A 16,686-nucleotide genomic window follows, 5' to 3' on the forward strand; every position below is an offset into this window, starting at 1 on the left:
GATTGATAACAAGTATTGTGCCCATGAAACAACACCAGCATGCCTCATAGGTCTCCCTCAACTCGAATCAGTAGTTATGCAGGCAGCACAGACGCTCCAACAACCTGGTCGCTACATTGTCAGCTCCTCCTGACAAAGAGGGAAAGAAGATGGATGGTGCAGGGAAGCGCTTGGCACTTTTGGCAGCGGCCTCTAGCAAGGCTACAAATGCATTGGCGCTTGTCAGTCGTTACAACCAACAGATGTGGTCAGACATCGCTCCACTTCTAGCTCATCTTCCGGACGACTAGAAAGAAGAGGCGGCTGTAATTCTGCAGGATGGAGCTAGGGCTGCTTCCGAGTCTATCAACATAGCCATGGACATTTCGTCTATTGGATTCAGGCAAATGGCTGGAGTGGTATTGCTTCATCGACAAAGGTGGTTGAAGGCTACATCTTTCAGGCCCGAGGTGCAGGCAAAAATAGTGGATATGACTTTTGATGGTGAGAACCTTTTCGGAAAGCATATTGATGAGGCGTTACAAGGAATAAAAGCCGACACAGATACTGAAAAAGCCTTAGGCTCTCTGCAGCAAGGACATTTTCAATCTTTTTGTGGAAGAGGATCTAGAGGTCGATTCAATCAAAGATCTTCCTTTCAGTCTAACAGATATCAACCTTATCAACAGGGATACCATCAGTACAACAGTAATCAACAATTTCACTCTTCTAACACCTCTTATCAGCAGCAGTCTGGAAGAAAGCCTGCAGCGAGGTGAAGGGCACAGGGCTCCAATAAGAGACAGTGACGATATTCAGGTGCCTTCTGCCCCGTCACGCCACAATCAGATCCATTACCTCTCTCGCTATCTTCATCAGTGGCTGTCAATAACATCGGACATATGGGAGTTGGACATTATACATCAAGGTCACACCCTAGAGTTTATACAAAAACCTTCAGCACAACCTCCCATTCACAGAAACCAGAATCATCTCTCGGCTCTCAAGGCGGAAGTCTTAGCCCTCTTTCTGAAAATTGCTATAGAGGAGGTTCCAACTCTACAGCGAGGAAAAGGAGTCTACTTGCATTTCTTCCTAATAAGGAAGAAGCAGTCCACCAAATGGAGGCTGGTAATGGATCTGAGGGGCCTGAACAAATATATCAAAAAGACCTTGTTTCGTATGCTATCGCTACAAGAGATTCTCCTAATGTTGCGCAAAGGAGATTACATGGCATCGCTAGATCTCTTAGATGCCTATTTACACATACCAATTCACATGAAAACACAGGCAGTATGTACTATTCACAGTGGCGAAGTGCCACTACCAACTAAAGGTGTTACCCTTCGGCCTCAGATCCGCGCCAAGGGTATTCACAAAATGCATGGTGCCGGTCGCAGCGCATCTGAGACAACAAGGTCACAAGATATATCCGTATCTTGATGACTGGCTCATAAAAGGTGCATCGTTCAGGGAAGCATGACAAGCCCTGGAGTGCTGCATGGTTCTATTCCAGAAATTAGGGCTGCGAATCAACATGGAGAAGTCTTCCCTGGTTCCAGTGCAGTCGCTCCTGTTCCTAGGAGCCAAATTACAAACTCAGGAAGCAAAAGCGTACCACTCGGAAAAGCGCATGCAGAAAATAATTGAACTGGCAGCTCGATTAAAAGCAAAAAGGTTCACTTAAGTGAGGATCTACAAATCATTGCTCAGAATGATATCTTCCTGCATTCCATTAGTCCCCAATTGTCGACTTCGCATGACGCCGCTGCAAGAATTACTCAACAAATAATGGGTACAAGCCCAAGGATCATTCGAAGATCGGATTGTAATCAACCCTCAGATCAGAAAAGCTCTGTCATGGTGGGGCATCAGGGACAACTTATCAAAAGGTTTACGGTTCGAACCCCAATCTCCATGCTATGTCATGACGACAGCTGCCTCGTTGAACGGATGGGGAGCACATCTTCAGGAACTGGAAATACAGGGTCATTGGACAATGAAAGAAGCCAAATCGCACAACAACATGCTCGAGTTAAGAGCGTTGTTTCTGGGCCTGCAAGCCTTCCTACCCAGAATTCAAAACTCGCCTGTTTTAGTCAAGACAAACAGTTCGACAGCAATGTTTTGCATACTAAAATAAGGAGGCATGAAGTCAAAAAATCTCTCAGCGCAAGCCCAGGAGATTTGGAACTGGATGATACAAGACAACATTTCCCTGCAGGTCCAGCACGTCAAGTACAAAACACGAGAGCAGACCGTCTAAGCAGATCGGCTTCAAACTGCCATGAATGGGAGCTAAATCAAACTCAGCTCTTGAGGATATTCTAGTTATTATTATTATTTTTTTTTTTATTCACCCTGCCACGCCCGGGGAGAGCAGCCAATAGTCAAGTCTGGTGCTAGTGTTATGGAAGCTGGAGTGGTGAGTATAAGCAGGGGCGTGCGCGTGCAGTCTAGTCTCCTCATCTATTAGAGAGAAGTGTGAGCAAATGTCCGCCACCGCCGCGCGGGCAAGTGGCTTGCGATCCGGGGAGGAAGAAGTGCTGTCTCTGCTAGGTTCCATCAAGAGATTGAAGTCGCCCCCATTGCCAACAGCTCGATGTCTGAATGGAGGAGTGTAAGATGCAGGTCATGGAAAAAGGCCGGGGAGTCTGTATTAGGGCAATAAACCCCTACCAAAGAAATTTTATACCCATACAACACTCCAGAAATTAACGCATATCTGCCCTCTCCATCCGCTTTACTGCCGGTAAATACAAAGGGTACTCGCTTGTGTACAAGGATCGCAACCCCCGTGCATACCTGCTATAACTGGAAAATACTCTATGGGTACCCCAACCCCTGGCCAGTGAGACGGTATCAGCCTGTACCTGGTGGGTTTCTTGTAGGAAGAGGATATCCACCTTATGACGGTCAGCATATTGCAGAACCTGTTTACGTTTACGAGTGGTATTCAAGCCACGAACATTCCATGACATCAACGTCAGCCTGGAAGGACCAGACTGCAGACCTATCCTGGCCATCGCGCCAAACCAAGGACAGTAAACGGTGAGCATTCATCGAACAGGCCAATACTATGAATCTCGCAATCAAACACAAATGATATTTTCCACAAAAAAACCATACATCCCATCCCCCACCCACCACCCAGCCTCCCAACAACCCAGGAGAGGCAGATCCCCAACAAGCGCTGAACAACAGTGCAAAACACAGATTGCAAAACACATACTGTGATAGAACATATCTGCAAAAAAAAGATATTAAACCCCAATAGAATCGAAGCAAACAGGCATTCGCCATAGGGGGAGGCGACGCCACCCCATGCGGGCGTCCCAGCAAAGCGACCAACGAATTGCTGGCCATGTAATCAAACCCAGCAGAGCGGAACATTTAACAACTATATAGGAGGACCTTTGAATGAGGTGACAGTGGACAGTCAGCCCAGGCCGGTTTCAGCGAATAGGTCAGCACTGGACTGTGTGTCATTCTGAGGCGGAGAGTGAGGCCTAGAGCCGGAAGCCGAGCCCTGCTTCTTCTTGTAGCCATGACAGAAGTCTTGCGCCTCCGCCGGAGAGTCAAAAATGTGGAATCGGCTGTTCACTTCAACCTTCAGTCTTGCCGGATAGAGCATGCCGTACTTCAAGCCAAGATTACGGAGGGCGGACTTGACACCACTGTACTTCCGACGTGCCTCGTGCACCATGAGCGTAAAATCCGGAAAGAAGGACAATCTGCTACCCTGCCACTGCACCTCTCCCATCTCACGTGCAGCGCGAAGCGCAGCGTCTCGGTCGCGGAAGTTCATAATCCTGGCTATGATGGGTCGAGGTGGTTGTCCAGAGCGCGGCTTGGGCCCCAGCGACCTATGCGCCCGTTCGACAACGAAGCCAGCCGTGAAGGTATCTTTTCCGAAGAGTTCGATGAGGAGATGTTCTACAAAGGTATCAAACCGGCCCGTGGCAGTTGTCTCCGCCACACCAAGGATTCGAAAATTATTTCTCCGGCTACGCGCTTCCAAGTCCTCATTTTTAATGGCCACATCCTTGAGAATTTTTTTGACTCGTTCCAGTCATTTAAGCGTTTTTGCGGCCCCGTCCTCAACATCTGAGATTCTGGACTCCGTCAAGTCGAGGCGACGGTCATGGGCCTGCACCGTAGAACCAATGTCTGAGAGTTTTTGCTCTAGGCTATCAAAGCGAGTGTCCAAGGCCTTGAAGCCAGCGCGCATTTCTCCCATAATGGCGGCGACCATGGACGCCGCGTCGCCAGTGTCCGATGAGCCGGTAGCTCCAGAAGCCGCTCCAGGTGGGGGGTCCGTGGTGAGGAGGGACGTTTTATCGAAGTTGAGCTTCCGTTGGTTTCGATCCCTCTTCCCCATCACCAAGGCCGATTGGTAAACGCAGCAGCAGCAGCAATGGTGAAGGTGGCGAGTAGCTGGTCAGAAGGCAGGGCCAGATGAATCCTCGGGAAGCCTCACCACAGGCTACACCAGTGCGCGGGTAGGCTAGGCAACGGCAGAGGAAGGGAAGCAGGACCGAACCTTTATGGATGGAGTCCCCGTCGTCAGTGAATGGAACAGTCCAAGGCCGCAAACTCAATGTGGGCCAGGCTACTGCAGGTGTGCGTCTTCCCACTCAGCTCTGTAGGGAGGGGGAGCAACCCTCTCGCGGTGACTAGCACTGGAGGAAAGGGGAAAGACAAGGTCTCCCAGCTGGCGTGCGTTAGGTGGGGCCGCTGTGTGGTGCCAGGGAGCGCCGCCGGAATCCCCAGCCGCCCCGCTCCCAACCCACGCCGCCAACGGCCAAGCCCCACTGCCCACCACCCGAGTACCAACGCGGGCCCGAAATCGAGGCCCCGGCGTGTCCCCAGGCCGGAGGCCGCAGTCGCGCACCAGGAGCCGAGCGTTCCAAGACGGGGGCCGCGGAGGAGGGGAGATGCGCGTGTGAGCCCAGCGGGGGAAGTAGGCACGGCGTCCGAGAGCCGCGCCACACTCACCCGGCGCACCTGCACAGAAGAGAAGATGGCGCCGAGGTCCGGAGGCCTCGATTCCCCTCCGCCGTGTACGCAGCCGTAGGTTGCTCCCGCGGAGTGGAAATTTCACCCAGATGCCCAGGGTGGCATCAGCAACTGGTTCCGTGTGGCTGGGGAAGGCTGGATTAGCGGATCATGTCTCGCTTGCTGCCGCCGGGAGCCCGCATGGAGGAGCTTCACGGCAGAGTAGCCATTCCGCTTGCCGCCGTGGCCACGCCCCGAGGATATTCTAGTTATAGGGTACACCAACTCTTGACCTATTTGTAAATCAGCACAACAAGAAGTGCACACATTTTGCAAGCCAATTCCCTCATTTCAAGGATTCTACGGAAAATGAGAGAGGAACCATGCCATCTGATTCTAATAGCCCCAGCTTGGCCAAGGCAGTTCTGGTTCTTGAGCCTCCTTCAGCTGTTGGTAAATCCCAGAGTACAGTTTCCATTGATACGAGACCTGATCCTCATGAGAGAAGGGCAAGTTCTTCATCCGCAACTAGCCTCTCTCAAACTCATGAGCATGAATTTTATTACTTAGACATCCCTCAGGACTGCAAGGAGATATTAGCAAACTCTCGAGCACTATACCAATAAAACTTACACAGCAAAATGGAAAAGATTTTGGCATTCGTGTTCTGACCAACATCTGCATCCTTTTCACTCCTCCCCGTAGCAAATTCTTCCATATCTACTTCACCTGGCTAAAGCTTGGTTATCCCATGCTTCAATAAAAGTACATCTTGGAGCTATATCAAGGTATCGCAGAATGTTAAATCATCCATCGCTTTGGTCACCGAGGATTATAAAGGAATTTTTAAAAGGACTGTTCAGAGAGTTTCCACCTATTAAGCAGCCGTCCATTCCATGGCAACTCAATGTAGTGTTTACAGGTCTCATGAAGCCTCCGTTTGAACCGATTCACAAGGCGCAATTACAGTTCATCTCTTGGATAGTGGCATTATTACTCGCCCTCACTACCGCCAGACGAGTCAGTGAAATACAGGCGTTCTCTGTCTCTGAACCATTTCTTCAATTCCTAAATTTATCCCCAAAGTCCCTACGTTTTTTCTTCTCAATGAACCAATTGTATTACCTACATATTTCAAAAATCCATCTTCAGTAGCAGAGATCGCTGCACACTTTGGACATCAGGAGATGTCTCAAATTATACATTGAAAAAACAAAGTCATTTCGGAAGACTGACCAATTGCTTATCGCCTTTGCTGGGCCCAGAAAAGGCTTAGCTCTGTCAATATCTTCCTTTTCAAGATGGATAGCTTCCGCCATCACGTTATGTTATGAGAGGGCAGGAAACCCTCTGCACACTAAGGTTTGCGCTCATTCCACAAGAAAAATAGCAACGTCTATAGCATTGTTTGCGGGAGTATCTCTCCCAGACATTTGTAGAGCGGCGACATAGACAAATGCACACACGTTTACCAGGCATTATTGTCTGGATACAGCGTGGAAAGCGGACACCGCAGTGGGACAAGCTGTTCTACGGCACCTCTTTCATTAAGGTACATCGCATTCTATCTATTGTATATTTTAACCAGAATGTCTGTTATATACATTGTCAATTATTGTTTCATATTTCATATTGACATGCTGACAAGCAAAAGATGCATATTTTTTAGTTTGGAGCTACATAATTTCTCTATAAATCTCTAATATAGGAGGCATAGCCCTACAAAAAGGGATCTAGCAAACAAATGCTGCTGGGTTATGTACTGCTTACTATTCTGATACAAGCATGTGTAGCTATGAAAGATTCAATACTGGAGAAAAAATTAGTTACTTACATGTACACTATTGATTCACATGCGGCCCGCCCGCCTCCCCGTTTTTAGCAGATAGCCCACTTTTTATCTCTAGATACATCCTTGGCTCACTCTTGGGCTGGTTGGAAATCTGAGGTGTGGTGGCTCTGATTGGGGATAGTGATCACAGGGCTGGCTGCTGATTGGTTGGTGTTTGGACCACATAATGATGGTGATAGCTACCAAACTACTTACTTCCCTATGGGTTTTCTATGCAGTTTTTTCTTTTACTGTTATGGTTATTCTTTTACCATGAGACTCCCAACATGACGACGGGGAAGATACAAGCATGTGAATCTATGAAAGATATCAATACTGGGGAACTCTAGTATACTAGTAAGTAACTCGTTTTTTCTGTACATAATATTTTTGATGGATGACAGCAGAATGTCATCTCCATAGGTGCAGACCTTGAGGGAATTGAAGCTGTTGATGTGTGATATGCTTGGCATGGTCAAATGCTGCACACTTGGGGTGGTACAATCGGGGATTAGAGGTCATGTGAACATCGGTTTCGTGTTGTCTCTACTTGACTCCAATGTTGTTGAGTTGGCTATTGAATTCTGGTAGTATACTTAGCTGTGATATGTTCTTTGCTAAACACTTTTACTCAAGCATGCTTATGTGTCTGATTACCCTTTTCGTTATGAATTGCTTTGCTAGTGTTAACCTTTTGGATCAATTATAAAATTGACACTTTTTAGGCTTTACATGTACAATATTCTGTGTGTGAGTTTATTTATTTGTCATCACGCACCATTAGAATGAGCCATGCTGCAGACTTACATTGAGGTTTTTTTTCAAGATCAGAAGTAAATAAAAAGATCACTTCCTCTATATGTTTAATGTACATGGACATAGAAAGTGGAGTAATAGACCATTCACAAAGAATCCACAGAAATAGTGGATAGACTCTGTCTCGAGTTAATTATATAAAATACAGATTTATTATAGCTTGATCATTAAAAGCTATTTCACCGTTCACAAACTCAAGCAATATAATCTTATTAAAGAAAATAAATAGATAGACAGGCAGACATGATATAATGCACTTGTAATAAAGCAGACGGGATATCCGTCACGTTAGTGATGGAGCACTTGTCCGCCAAACTCTAAATTAGGCACTACGTTTCTATGTTGCTCTCTCCCACATCTTACTTAGAAAACCCTATAACCTTCTTTTTCTGTTTTGTTGTTGCAGTAATCGTTATCTAATTGAGTTTGTGGAGGTTGGTGGGATCTTAACGCTCCTGGAAATCCTAGGCATGAGGCAGGTAAAAGAGAAAGAGAAAAAAGAGGCAATCAAACTGCTCATTATTTTAGCCCACACTGGACGGAAGTACAAGGAGCTGATCTGTGAAAGTTATGGTAAGAGAAACGTGAAGATGCTGGGCATGTTTTGAAAAGGTGAATTTCATTATTTCATTCTGTGTGTTGTGCTCAGTGCCCCGTCCCATATTGTGTCCCCTTGACAAGGACAGGTCTTCTTTTAAAAGGAATGATGAGGAGATGCTTAAAGAAATCAGAAAGTTTCATGCAGTTGGGTGAATCTAATTTACTTTGTGGCTTGAGAGGTTAGACAACAGTTAAGCAGTTATGTGCGATGAAGAGAGGGCTAGAAGGCTATATGTCTTATGGTTGCTAATGGAAAACTCTATGTAACAGTGATTAACCCCTTCGACGCTCATGACGAGCTCAGCTCGTCATGAGTTACGCCTCTTGTACGCTCTGAACCGCGGGTTTTCGCAAAAGTCAGCGCACAGCGGGAAAACGCTTAGCGCGCATGGTGTTAAGAGGGAGGGTGACCTTCACCCTGCCAGCAAATTTTTCATACTTCACGGATTGTCTTTAATGGTCTGCTGGAGTAACATGAAGCTAATCCTATTCATCTGCACCGAGAGACCATGATCTCTAATTGTAACCAAAATCACGGCAGCTTATATCTGGTAGAGACTTCTAGCCGTGGATTCCTTAGCTAGAATTATCCCCCGGTGTTAGACTGGAATTCGGAAACCTTTCAAGAGCTGTACCCCTGCACGCCGGTAGGTGGTGCAGTTTGGTTCCTCATGGTGTCATAAATGATGTGCGCCAGTGCACCAATCTCAGTTATTTTCTTTCCACGGCAGTGACTAGAAGAACTACTCCTAGTCACTTTTTGTCTAGCCTTTTTTTTTTACTTTTGTCGAAGTCTTTTGAGAAGTTGTTCTCCTGGTGTGGCAGGAATGTCACCTAGGAAGGCTGGCTTCAAGACGATGTTGGTGATGAACCTGCACCTTGTTTGCTTCCAGTATCTCAAGCGCGACCAGGACGTGAAGAGCCAGCCTCAACTGTTGTGTGATGAATCCGAAGGCCTTGAGGCAATGGTCGCTCAAGCACCTGGCAGCTTGAAGTGCAACGCCGCAACAGTCTTGATCCTGGTTGAGTTAAAGGTCCCGGGATCGGTCGCAGTGCTTAAAATCTAAATTGCACTTAAAGTTGTCAGATTACTCTGGTAGGTCCCACCCCAAAAAGAATAAGAAGTCAAAGAGGTCTTCGATTTCACCTTGTCTGTTGGCTGACGTGATATGGGAGTGTCGCCATTCGAGCCCTGGCTCCGCGGTTGAGCCAGCCCCTGGACCAGGTCCGCATTTCCCTGAGATTCTGGGAGCTGGATCGACCCCCACTCAACTCCAGGAGGTTTATGAGGGTTTGCACCTCATATTTGAGAGGCCTGTTTCCACCTGCCACTGGGGCAAGTTTGTAGCATGGTATGCCAAAAAACTGGTTGTTCCCCCTTTCTGCTCCCCTTTCTCCGGTTGCCCAGCAGGACTTTGCTGTGGGCACCTTAAAAGGCTACCTTTGTGCTATATCAGCCTTCCTGCGGTTGCCTGTCCAGCTCTCCATCTTTAAACCCCCTTTTGTACATAGGTTCTTGAAAGGTTTGCAACATATGTTTCCCCCTTCATAATGCCTCAGTAGGGCCTTACTGTAGTCCTGACATTCCTGATGTGTGCTCTCTTTGAGCCCTTCCACAGCTGTCCTCTCAGGCTCCTAACCATCAAGACGGCCTTCCTGGTGGCAATAACATCTATCCAGAGGGTCAGTGAGCTTCAGCCTTTGTCATCCAAGCCTCCATACTTGAACATCTACCCAGACAATCTTCTCCAACAAACTAGAGCTTCCTTCTCCCAAATGTAGGCAAGTCCATCACCCTGTCTACTTTTTACGCTCCACCACACCCATCTAAGGAAGCAGAGCAACTTTACTGACTGAACCCAAAATGAGCATTGTTGGTCTACCTTCATCGCACAAGAGAGTTCTGTGTGGACAACCAACGCTTTGTAGCATATGTTGGAGCCAAGATGTGGAAGACTGTGCAGAAATAGACCATTTCCTGTTGGATCATGCTCTGCATGAAAATCTGCTACATATGGGCCAAGAAGCAACCAATTGAGGGCATGTGCACCCATTCCACCAGAGCCAAGATTGAGATCACTGCGTTAGCACGCAGAGTAGCAGTCCTGGACATCTGCCAGGAAGCAACTTAGGTCTCTCTGCACACGTTCACAAAACACTACTGTATGGGCAGTCAGGTTTATCTGGATGGGCACATTGCTTGTTCGTTCCTGCAGAACGTTTTGGCGTAAAATTGTTTCGCAGACCCACCTCTGGGAAGGTATTGTTTGGGTATCTATTCTGAGGTAAGGAATCTGCGGCTGTAAGTCTCTATCAGATGATCAAGTTACATACTTTTGGTAATGCCTTATCTAGTAGAGACACTGGGCCAGATGTACAACCGTTTTTTGTGCGGTCGCAAAGGGACGTTTGGGACGCTTGCGACCGAAAAAACTGATGCACAGTGTACTAACTCTATTTCACGAGTCGCTAATCTTTTAGCGACTCGCAAAATAGGGTTAGCGACTCTCCAGTAGGAAGGGGCGTGCCAAGGGCATCCCTTCCTAAAAGTGAGTGCAAATGCCATATATGAGGGTTTTGCGACCGCATCTGCAGTCGCAAAAATCTTGCAGTTTACCTCCTACTTTAAGTAGGTGGTAAACCATTCACAAGCGAGAAGGGGTCTCCGGAGGACCCCTTCCCCTTTGTAAGTAGGTGCGCAAATATTTTTCAAGAGCAGGCAGTGGTCCCAGGTAGAGGTGGGCGTAGTACTTCTACGGAATTCCACGAAGGTGAACAAAAACTTAGCCCTGTCAACTCCCAAATATTAAACAGAAACCTCCTATACTTTTGATAAAATAACAAGTATTTCTGTCTTTACATGCTAAAATGCATATAGTCATTTCACAAAAGTGAAAATGAAAATTTAGCAAGCAGTGATACAGGTGATGATTTTGGGATCCTCCCTAACCTAGGGAGAGAACCAAGCAGATGCCTTGAAAACAAAGGGCGAGGACTTTCTTCCCCTCTTCAGCCAGGATAGCTTGAATCCAGTGGCACAGTGGATTCAAGCAAGCCTGACTGATAAGGGGTGTTACCCCGAAACCGGTCCCAGGATGCTTGTTTCCGGTTCAGGGAAGACATGGATGGGCAGTTCGTGCTGAACTGTTCCCATGAGGCACAGGGTCAGACTGATTTGCATATGGCCATGTCTGAACTGAGGTGGCGGAGTGAGCTGAAGAATGATGATGGATTAAACCCAGATCAGTTGACTGGGGGTGAGTGCTGGCAATGTTCCACACTCAGTCCATCATCCCCTTTGGTTTTGCTTTTCTCGTCCTAAGTTGGCAGGGTATGCCCAGACGTGGGTCCCTTGTTCAGTTTGCCACTGGATTCAAGCTAGCCTGGCTGATGACGGCTGATTACCCAGAAACCGGTCCCAGGATGCTTGCTTCCAGTCCAGGGAAGGAGTGAGCTAAATAATGATGATGGATTAAACACAGATCAGTTGACTGGGGGTGAGTACTGGCAATGTTCAACACTCCGTCCATCATCCCCTTTGGTTTTGCTTTGAAAACAAAGAGCACATCTTGCTGAACGATTCGGTGGTAGTCCCATTCTCTTAGAACCACCCCAAGCACAGTTATGGGCAAAAATACAATCCCAACCAAAGGCCCTGCAAAGCATTATGGGACGAGATTAGCAGTGGGCAGTGAATATTATAGTACCCCAAGCACAGTTATGGGCAAAAGTACAATCCCAACCAAAGGCCCTGCAAAGCATTATGGGACGAGATTAGCAGTGGGCAGTGAATATTATAGTATCTGGTATCAAAATAATTCTACAAAGAGCTGCATTTCAACTAGTCGTTACTAGGTGTTCCTAAGGATTCAAATGGAAAAGCATTGTAATTATTACATCAAGCTGCCTCGATCATGTTTGCCCAGAAGGCCCGCCGCAGGTATTGACGAGTCTACTGGGGAGGGGGAGTCAGGCAGGGGGAGTATTGTGTTGGCCTCAGCCCCCCACCTCTATCCCTTTGAAGCCGGAGGTGGGGGGACTGACTCAGCCCTGCGCAGTCCCTCTCACCAGCGCCGGGGCCTGGCTCAATCCAGCTCAGGAGGCCCGCGTCTCACGGTCTCCACCGGCCACGTCACAGAGAAGCCGAGCAGGGAGCTGAGTCACGTCTCTCACTCCCAGCCGCTCCCCTCCTCAATCTCCTTGAGGCCGCCGTAAAACGACTCAGCTGTCACTCGGCAGCCACTGCGCAGGGGACACAGCTTCTACCCGCTATGGGCCGGAGGGGTCGCTCACTATGTTCAGCTCCGCGCAGTCCCTCTCACCTGGGTCCTCATGCCAGTCTCTCGCCTGAGCAACCGCTTGGCTTCTCCAATGTTTTGCCCGCCTCCAGGCAGGCCCCCCACCGGCAGAACGTCTCTGCAGAGTCTGGCGCCACACCTCTTCTTCCCTTCTTCTCTCTCAGGATGGGTGCCGCCGATCAGTCTTTCATAGCCTGCTTAAATAGTGTCCATGACCAATATGCACTAACACATTTTAATGTGGACACAATGTTAAAAACCCTTTTATACCTTAGGCCCTAAGTTCTTATACTGTTTGTTAACACGCCTGCACTCTTCTGGATAAACCATATAACCACCTTGTTCTTGGAAGAGACCTAAAAAGAAAAACTATCTGGTACGAGCCACTTGAATCCTAAACTGTTCTGGTGAAATCAGATGTTCTCCCCACCAACATGTTTCAGTATTTACAGACTGTAGACATGCAAAACCTTGCATAATGTCATTTGAATATTACGCCAGGTCAGGCTCACCGAGCTTCAGTTTCCCTATATATTTTCTAGCTTTATGCTGCTTACTCATCTGTTTGTGTCACAGGCTACCAGTCGCCAGTGCGCTTCATATAGTTAAGGATCAGAGACAGCTAATGCAGTGCAATGTTCTGCATTCAAACGGCGAATGTTGCCTTACCTTCATTGTTCTTACAATTTTATAGAATATTGCATCCTGCAGGATCATACCTATGTGAATGAGACGGTTATTAGGTAGTACAGCCGATATGTAAGCCATCACATTGTTTGGATACTAGCGGGCAGTTGCTCCAGTTGGAATGCTGAGGAGTATAGAAAAGATGCTGCATGGGATTGTCAGTGCATAGTAGTGGCAGAGTGATCAAGTGGTTCATGATGCCGATGTGCATGCTTGAGGCGTGGAATATAGGTGCATGTAAATTACATGCTTGAGGATCAGAGATATGCTACAGTTGTGACACAACACATCTAAACTGGAAGAATTATATTATGGATTTCTATGTAGTAAACAGAAATCTGATTATTTCCTTGAATATTCACACCTTGGGATCCATGTGTAAGGGAGATGAATCCTTGATTGATGGCTATCTGTAGACACCAGCCATATAAACTGGATGGCTGTGAAGGACGCATAGGAAGTGGAAGTACCACTGCAATGTTTTGGATCCATTGTAGTATTTAAAGCATGCGTTCAAAAGCACCAATGTAGAGGACACATGCATAGACCAGATCTGAAAGCACAAGCACAATGGCTACCTGTCCTGGTGAGGGAAACCCATTAAAGGGAATATTCTAATGAGGATTTCCCCATGGAAGAAGGTCTTTTTATGATCATATTAGTCTGAGGTTGAGGCCAGACTCCTGGGCTATTCCAAGAGTTTTCACTGTGTGTTGGTAAATATTGGTGCCAAGTTCAGTGGGCCACCAGCCTGCGGACATTGTGTTTCCCAAAGATTTGCAGATGATGATTTCTGTCTTTCTGGCATTGAGTTTCTGATGGTCTGGTTGCATCCAGTTGTAGATGGTGGAGAGGCAGTTTGTGAGAGCAGTGTTGTCAGTGTCTGCATGGGGTTACACATTCAATGGGATGAGTTTTGTCAGCATAGATTTTAGCAAACTAAATTAAAGGTCCCGATGAGATAAGGTTAAGGCAGATGCCAGAGATAGAAGTTAAACAGAATTGGAACAAGCATGGAGTGCTGTGGTACGCAGCAGTTAGGTTATGAAACTTATCCGTGGCAGATGAGAGATCCAGGAGTTTCAGGACGGAAGCTCCGTTCTTGTCTTCTTGAGCTTTATGGTCATTGCTTATGGTGAATATGAAAGATGGTGCCAGACATTAACCTTGCCATAGGCCACCAGCTTCTGGTCCATAACATAGTCAATGAGTTGGGTGAATATAGTACTTTTGATTAACTTATCCAGGAATGGTGTTGCAGATTTGACTGTTGTTCAGATTGCTTGGGTTGAGCATGGATATATTGAGGAGAGGCTTGATGTAGGAGGTCAAGACTTCAGAATAGGCTCCCTTAAGAAAGGACATGTTGAGAAAAACAAAGAGGATGTGGTGAGGTATTCATGTTTGTTCCAGACAGGGAGACATTGAGGGAACACATGCATTACACCCACATATCACACGGTGAGGTTCTACAGTTCAGGCAATGAATCTACAAACATGCATATGGTATAGGAATAGTTTAACACCTTACAGTAGTGGTTCTTTTTGTTTCAACTGAATAGCTTTTGCATGTTTTCAACAGGTGTGAGAGCGATAGCAGAGTGCTTAGCAAAGTCCAAGTCCGAAGAATTGCAAGAGGATGCCCAAGTCCTGTTGGAGAGCCTGGTTCATGGCAATTGCAAATACCAGAACCAAGTGTATAAAGGCCTGATTGCCCTGCTGCCATGTTCATCACCCAAAGCCCAACAGCTTGCTCTTCAGACACTCCGGATTGTACAGGTGAGAGCATTCTGAGTCAAACCATTGTCATGGGGCTGCAGTAACATTTGATATGCACAGATATGTAAGTTATGTGTTGATGAAGGTTCTAAACTCTATGTGATTATAGGAAGCATGACATAACATTGTTAATCTAAGTGTAGGTGGCATTCTTCATCCTCTTCTAGTAAGACCAGGTACCATATTTTCATTGTTTGAGTACTGTTGTGTTCTTTCTACAACAGATTAATGTTATGTAGGCAAATTCTTGAATCATTGCCTTCTCTGACATCCCTGAACCACTCTGTATAAGGAAGTAGACACCAACAAAGGTAGCACACACTCTCTACAGCATTGGTCACTTTGTTTCATGACTGTGTTACATATCTGAGAAATAGATGACTCTGGAGAATTATTTTCAAAGCACTAGGGTAACACCACATGATGTCATTAGGTGATGCCGCCTGGCACTAGCAATCTTTTAATTTCTAAACTATTCACCACTGATATAAATCATAAATTTTTTCTTCAGAAAGATCTCTGGGTCTGTTTCATGTCAACTCATTTCATCTGCACTGTGAATGCACTAATAAGCAGCTACAATTTACAAACTCTAATTTCCACCAATCCATCACATTTTATCCACTTTTTTTGCTTCGTCCATCACATCGATTTAAAGCAAGCCATTAAAACAGCCAAATGAGCTTGTCATCAATGTTTACAAAATCCCAAATGAGCCAGCCATAAAATTGCTTCTTCTCAAGGCATCCACATGCAGCACCAAGCCTTCTTTGTTTTAATAATAGGTAGTACCAAAGGTAGTATTAAAATAAATCTTACATTGGAACACCCAGCTTCATATTCACACCATCTAGCTTACTTCCATTTACCAACTTCAGGCTGTCCACAGTCCTGTACACCCATATGCCCAATGCTCCAGTAAGTCATTATGGATTACATTCAGAGGAGCACCTGAGGCTAGATTTCCACTCAGTTGGCTAAATTATTATCCCAAACAGACAAAAGGAGTGGTGGAGGGTCCAAGGGGAGATTGTTTTATAGACCGAAAAAGTACCTAGTCCCCCAACTTGACAGCAAAAAACACGAGAGGTACTAACAGTCTGGATATAGAGAGTCTACTGGAACCTAATTGTGTCCCGTATTCATGCTCAGACCACAAAGTTGATCTCAACAAATGACAATGTCATGCCAGAGAAAGTGAGAAAGAGAAGATACAGAGTCTAAAAAACTAGAAAAAGTACCCATCAGCCCACTCAAAAGTGGAATCTCGTCATCTGGGTTGTTCAGTGTTGGAGAAAGGTGTCCTATAGGCTCCTCCTCAGGGAGAGTCTGAGGTTGCCTAATATCGGACCCAAAGATCAAGCATTCAACCAACAGATGACAGTATGTGAGCGGAAGGGGCAGAAGTTGCAGTGCTCAAAAGAAAAAACAGAAAAGGAAAATAATCCTCGTGATTTAAAAATACCTACTTTGATGACATAAAAAACTTTATTAGGTCTGACCATCAATGTGGTATTGTTAAAAGCAGTATACTGATAGCATGCAAGGAATTGCTATCCACCATATATGTTAATTTGTCAACATGTTTCAGCCTTAAGCGGCTTTCGTCAGGACCTATGATTTGCTACTGCAACACTTACTTAATGTGATTTAGTACGTGATTTACAACCACTCTCCAATTATTAAAAGGAAGATGGT

General features: G+C 46.3%; 1 protein-coding gene across 6 annotated transcripts in view; it reads left to right on the forward strand.

Annotated features, from left to right (window-relative positions):
* ARMH1 (armadillo like helical domain containing 1) overlaps positions 1-16,686 on the forward strand; it is a 649,433-nt gene that overhangs the window by 311,570 nt on the left and 321,177 nt on the right. For all 6 annotated transcript variants that reach the window (XM_078671741.1, XM_078671739.1, XM_078671740.1 and 3 more), the window contains 2 exons: positions 8,031-8,197; positions 14,792-14,988. In XM_078671741.1, the coding sequence (XP_078527867.1) occupies positions 8,031-8,197; positions 14,792-14,988 (364 nt within the window). The remainder of the gene's footprint in view (positions 1-8,030; positions 8,198-14,791; positions 14,989-16,686) is intronic.

Source organism: Lissotriton helveticus, chromosome 1_2 (assembly GCF_964261635.1).
Source record: "Lissotriton helveticus chromosome 1_2, aLisHel1.1, whole genome shotgun sequence".
NCBI classification, from domain to species: Eukaryota; Metazoa; Chordata; class Amphibia; order Caudata; family Salamandridae; genus Lissotriton; species Lissotriton helveticus.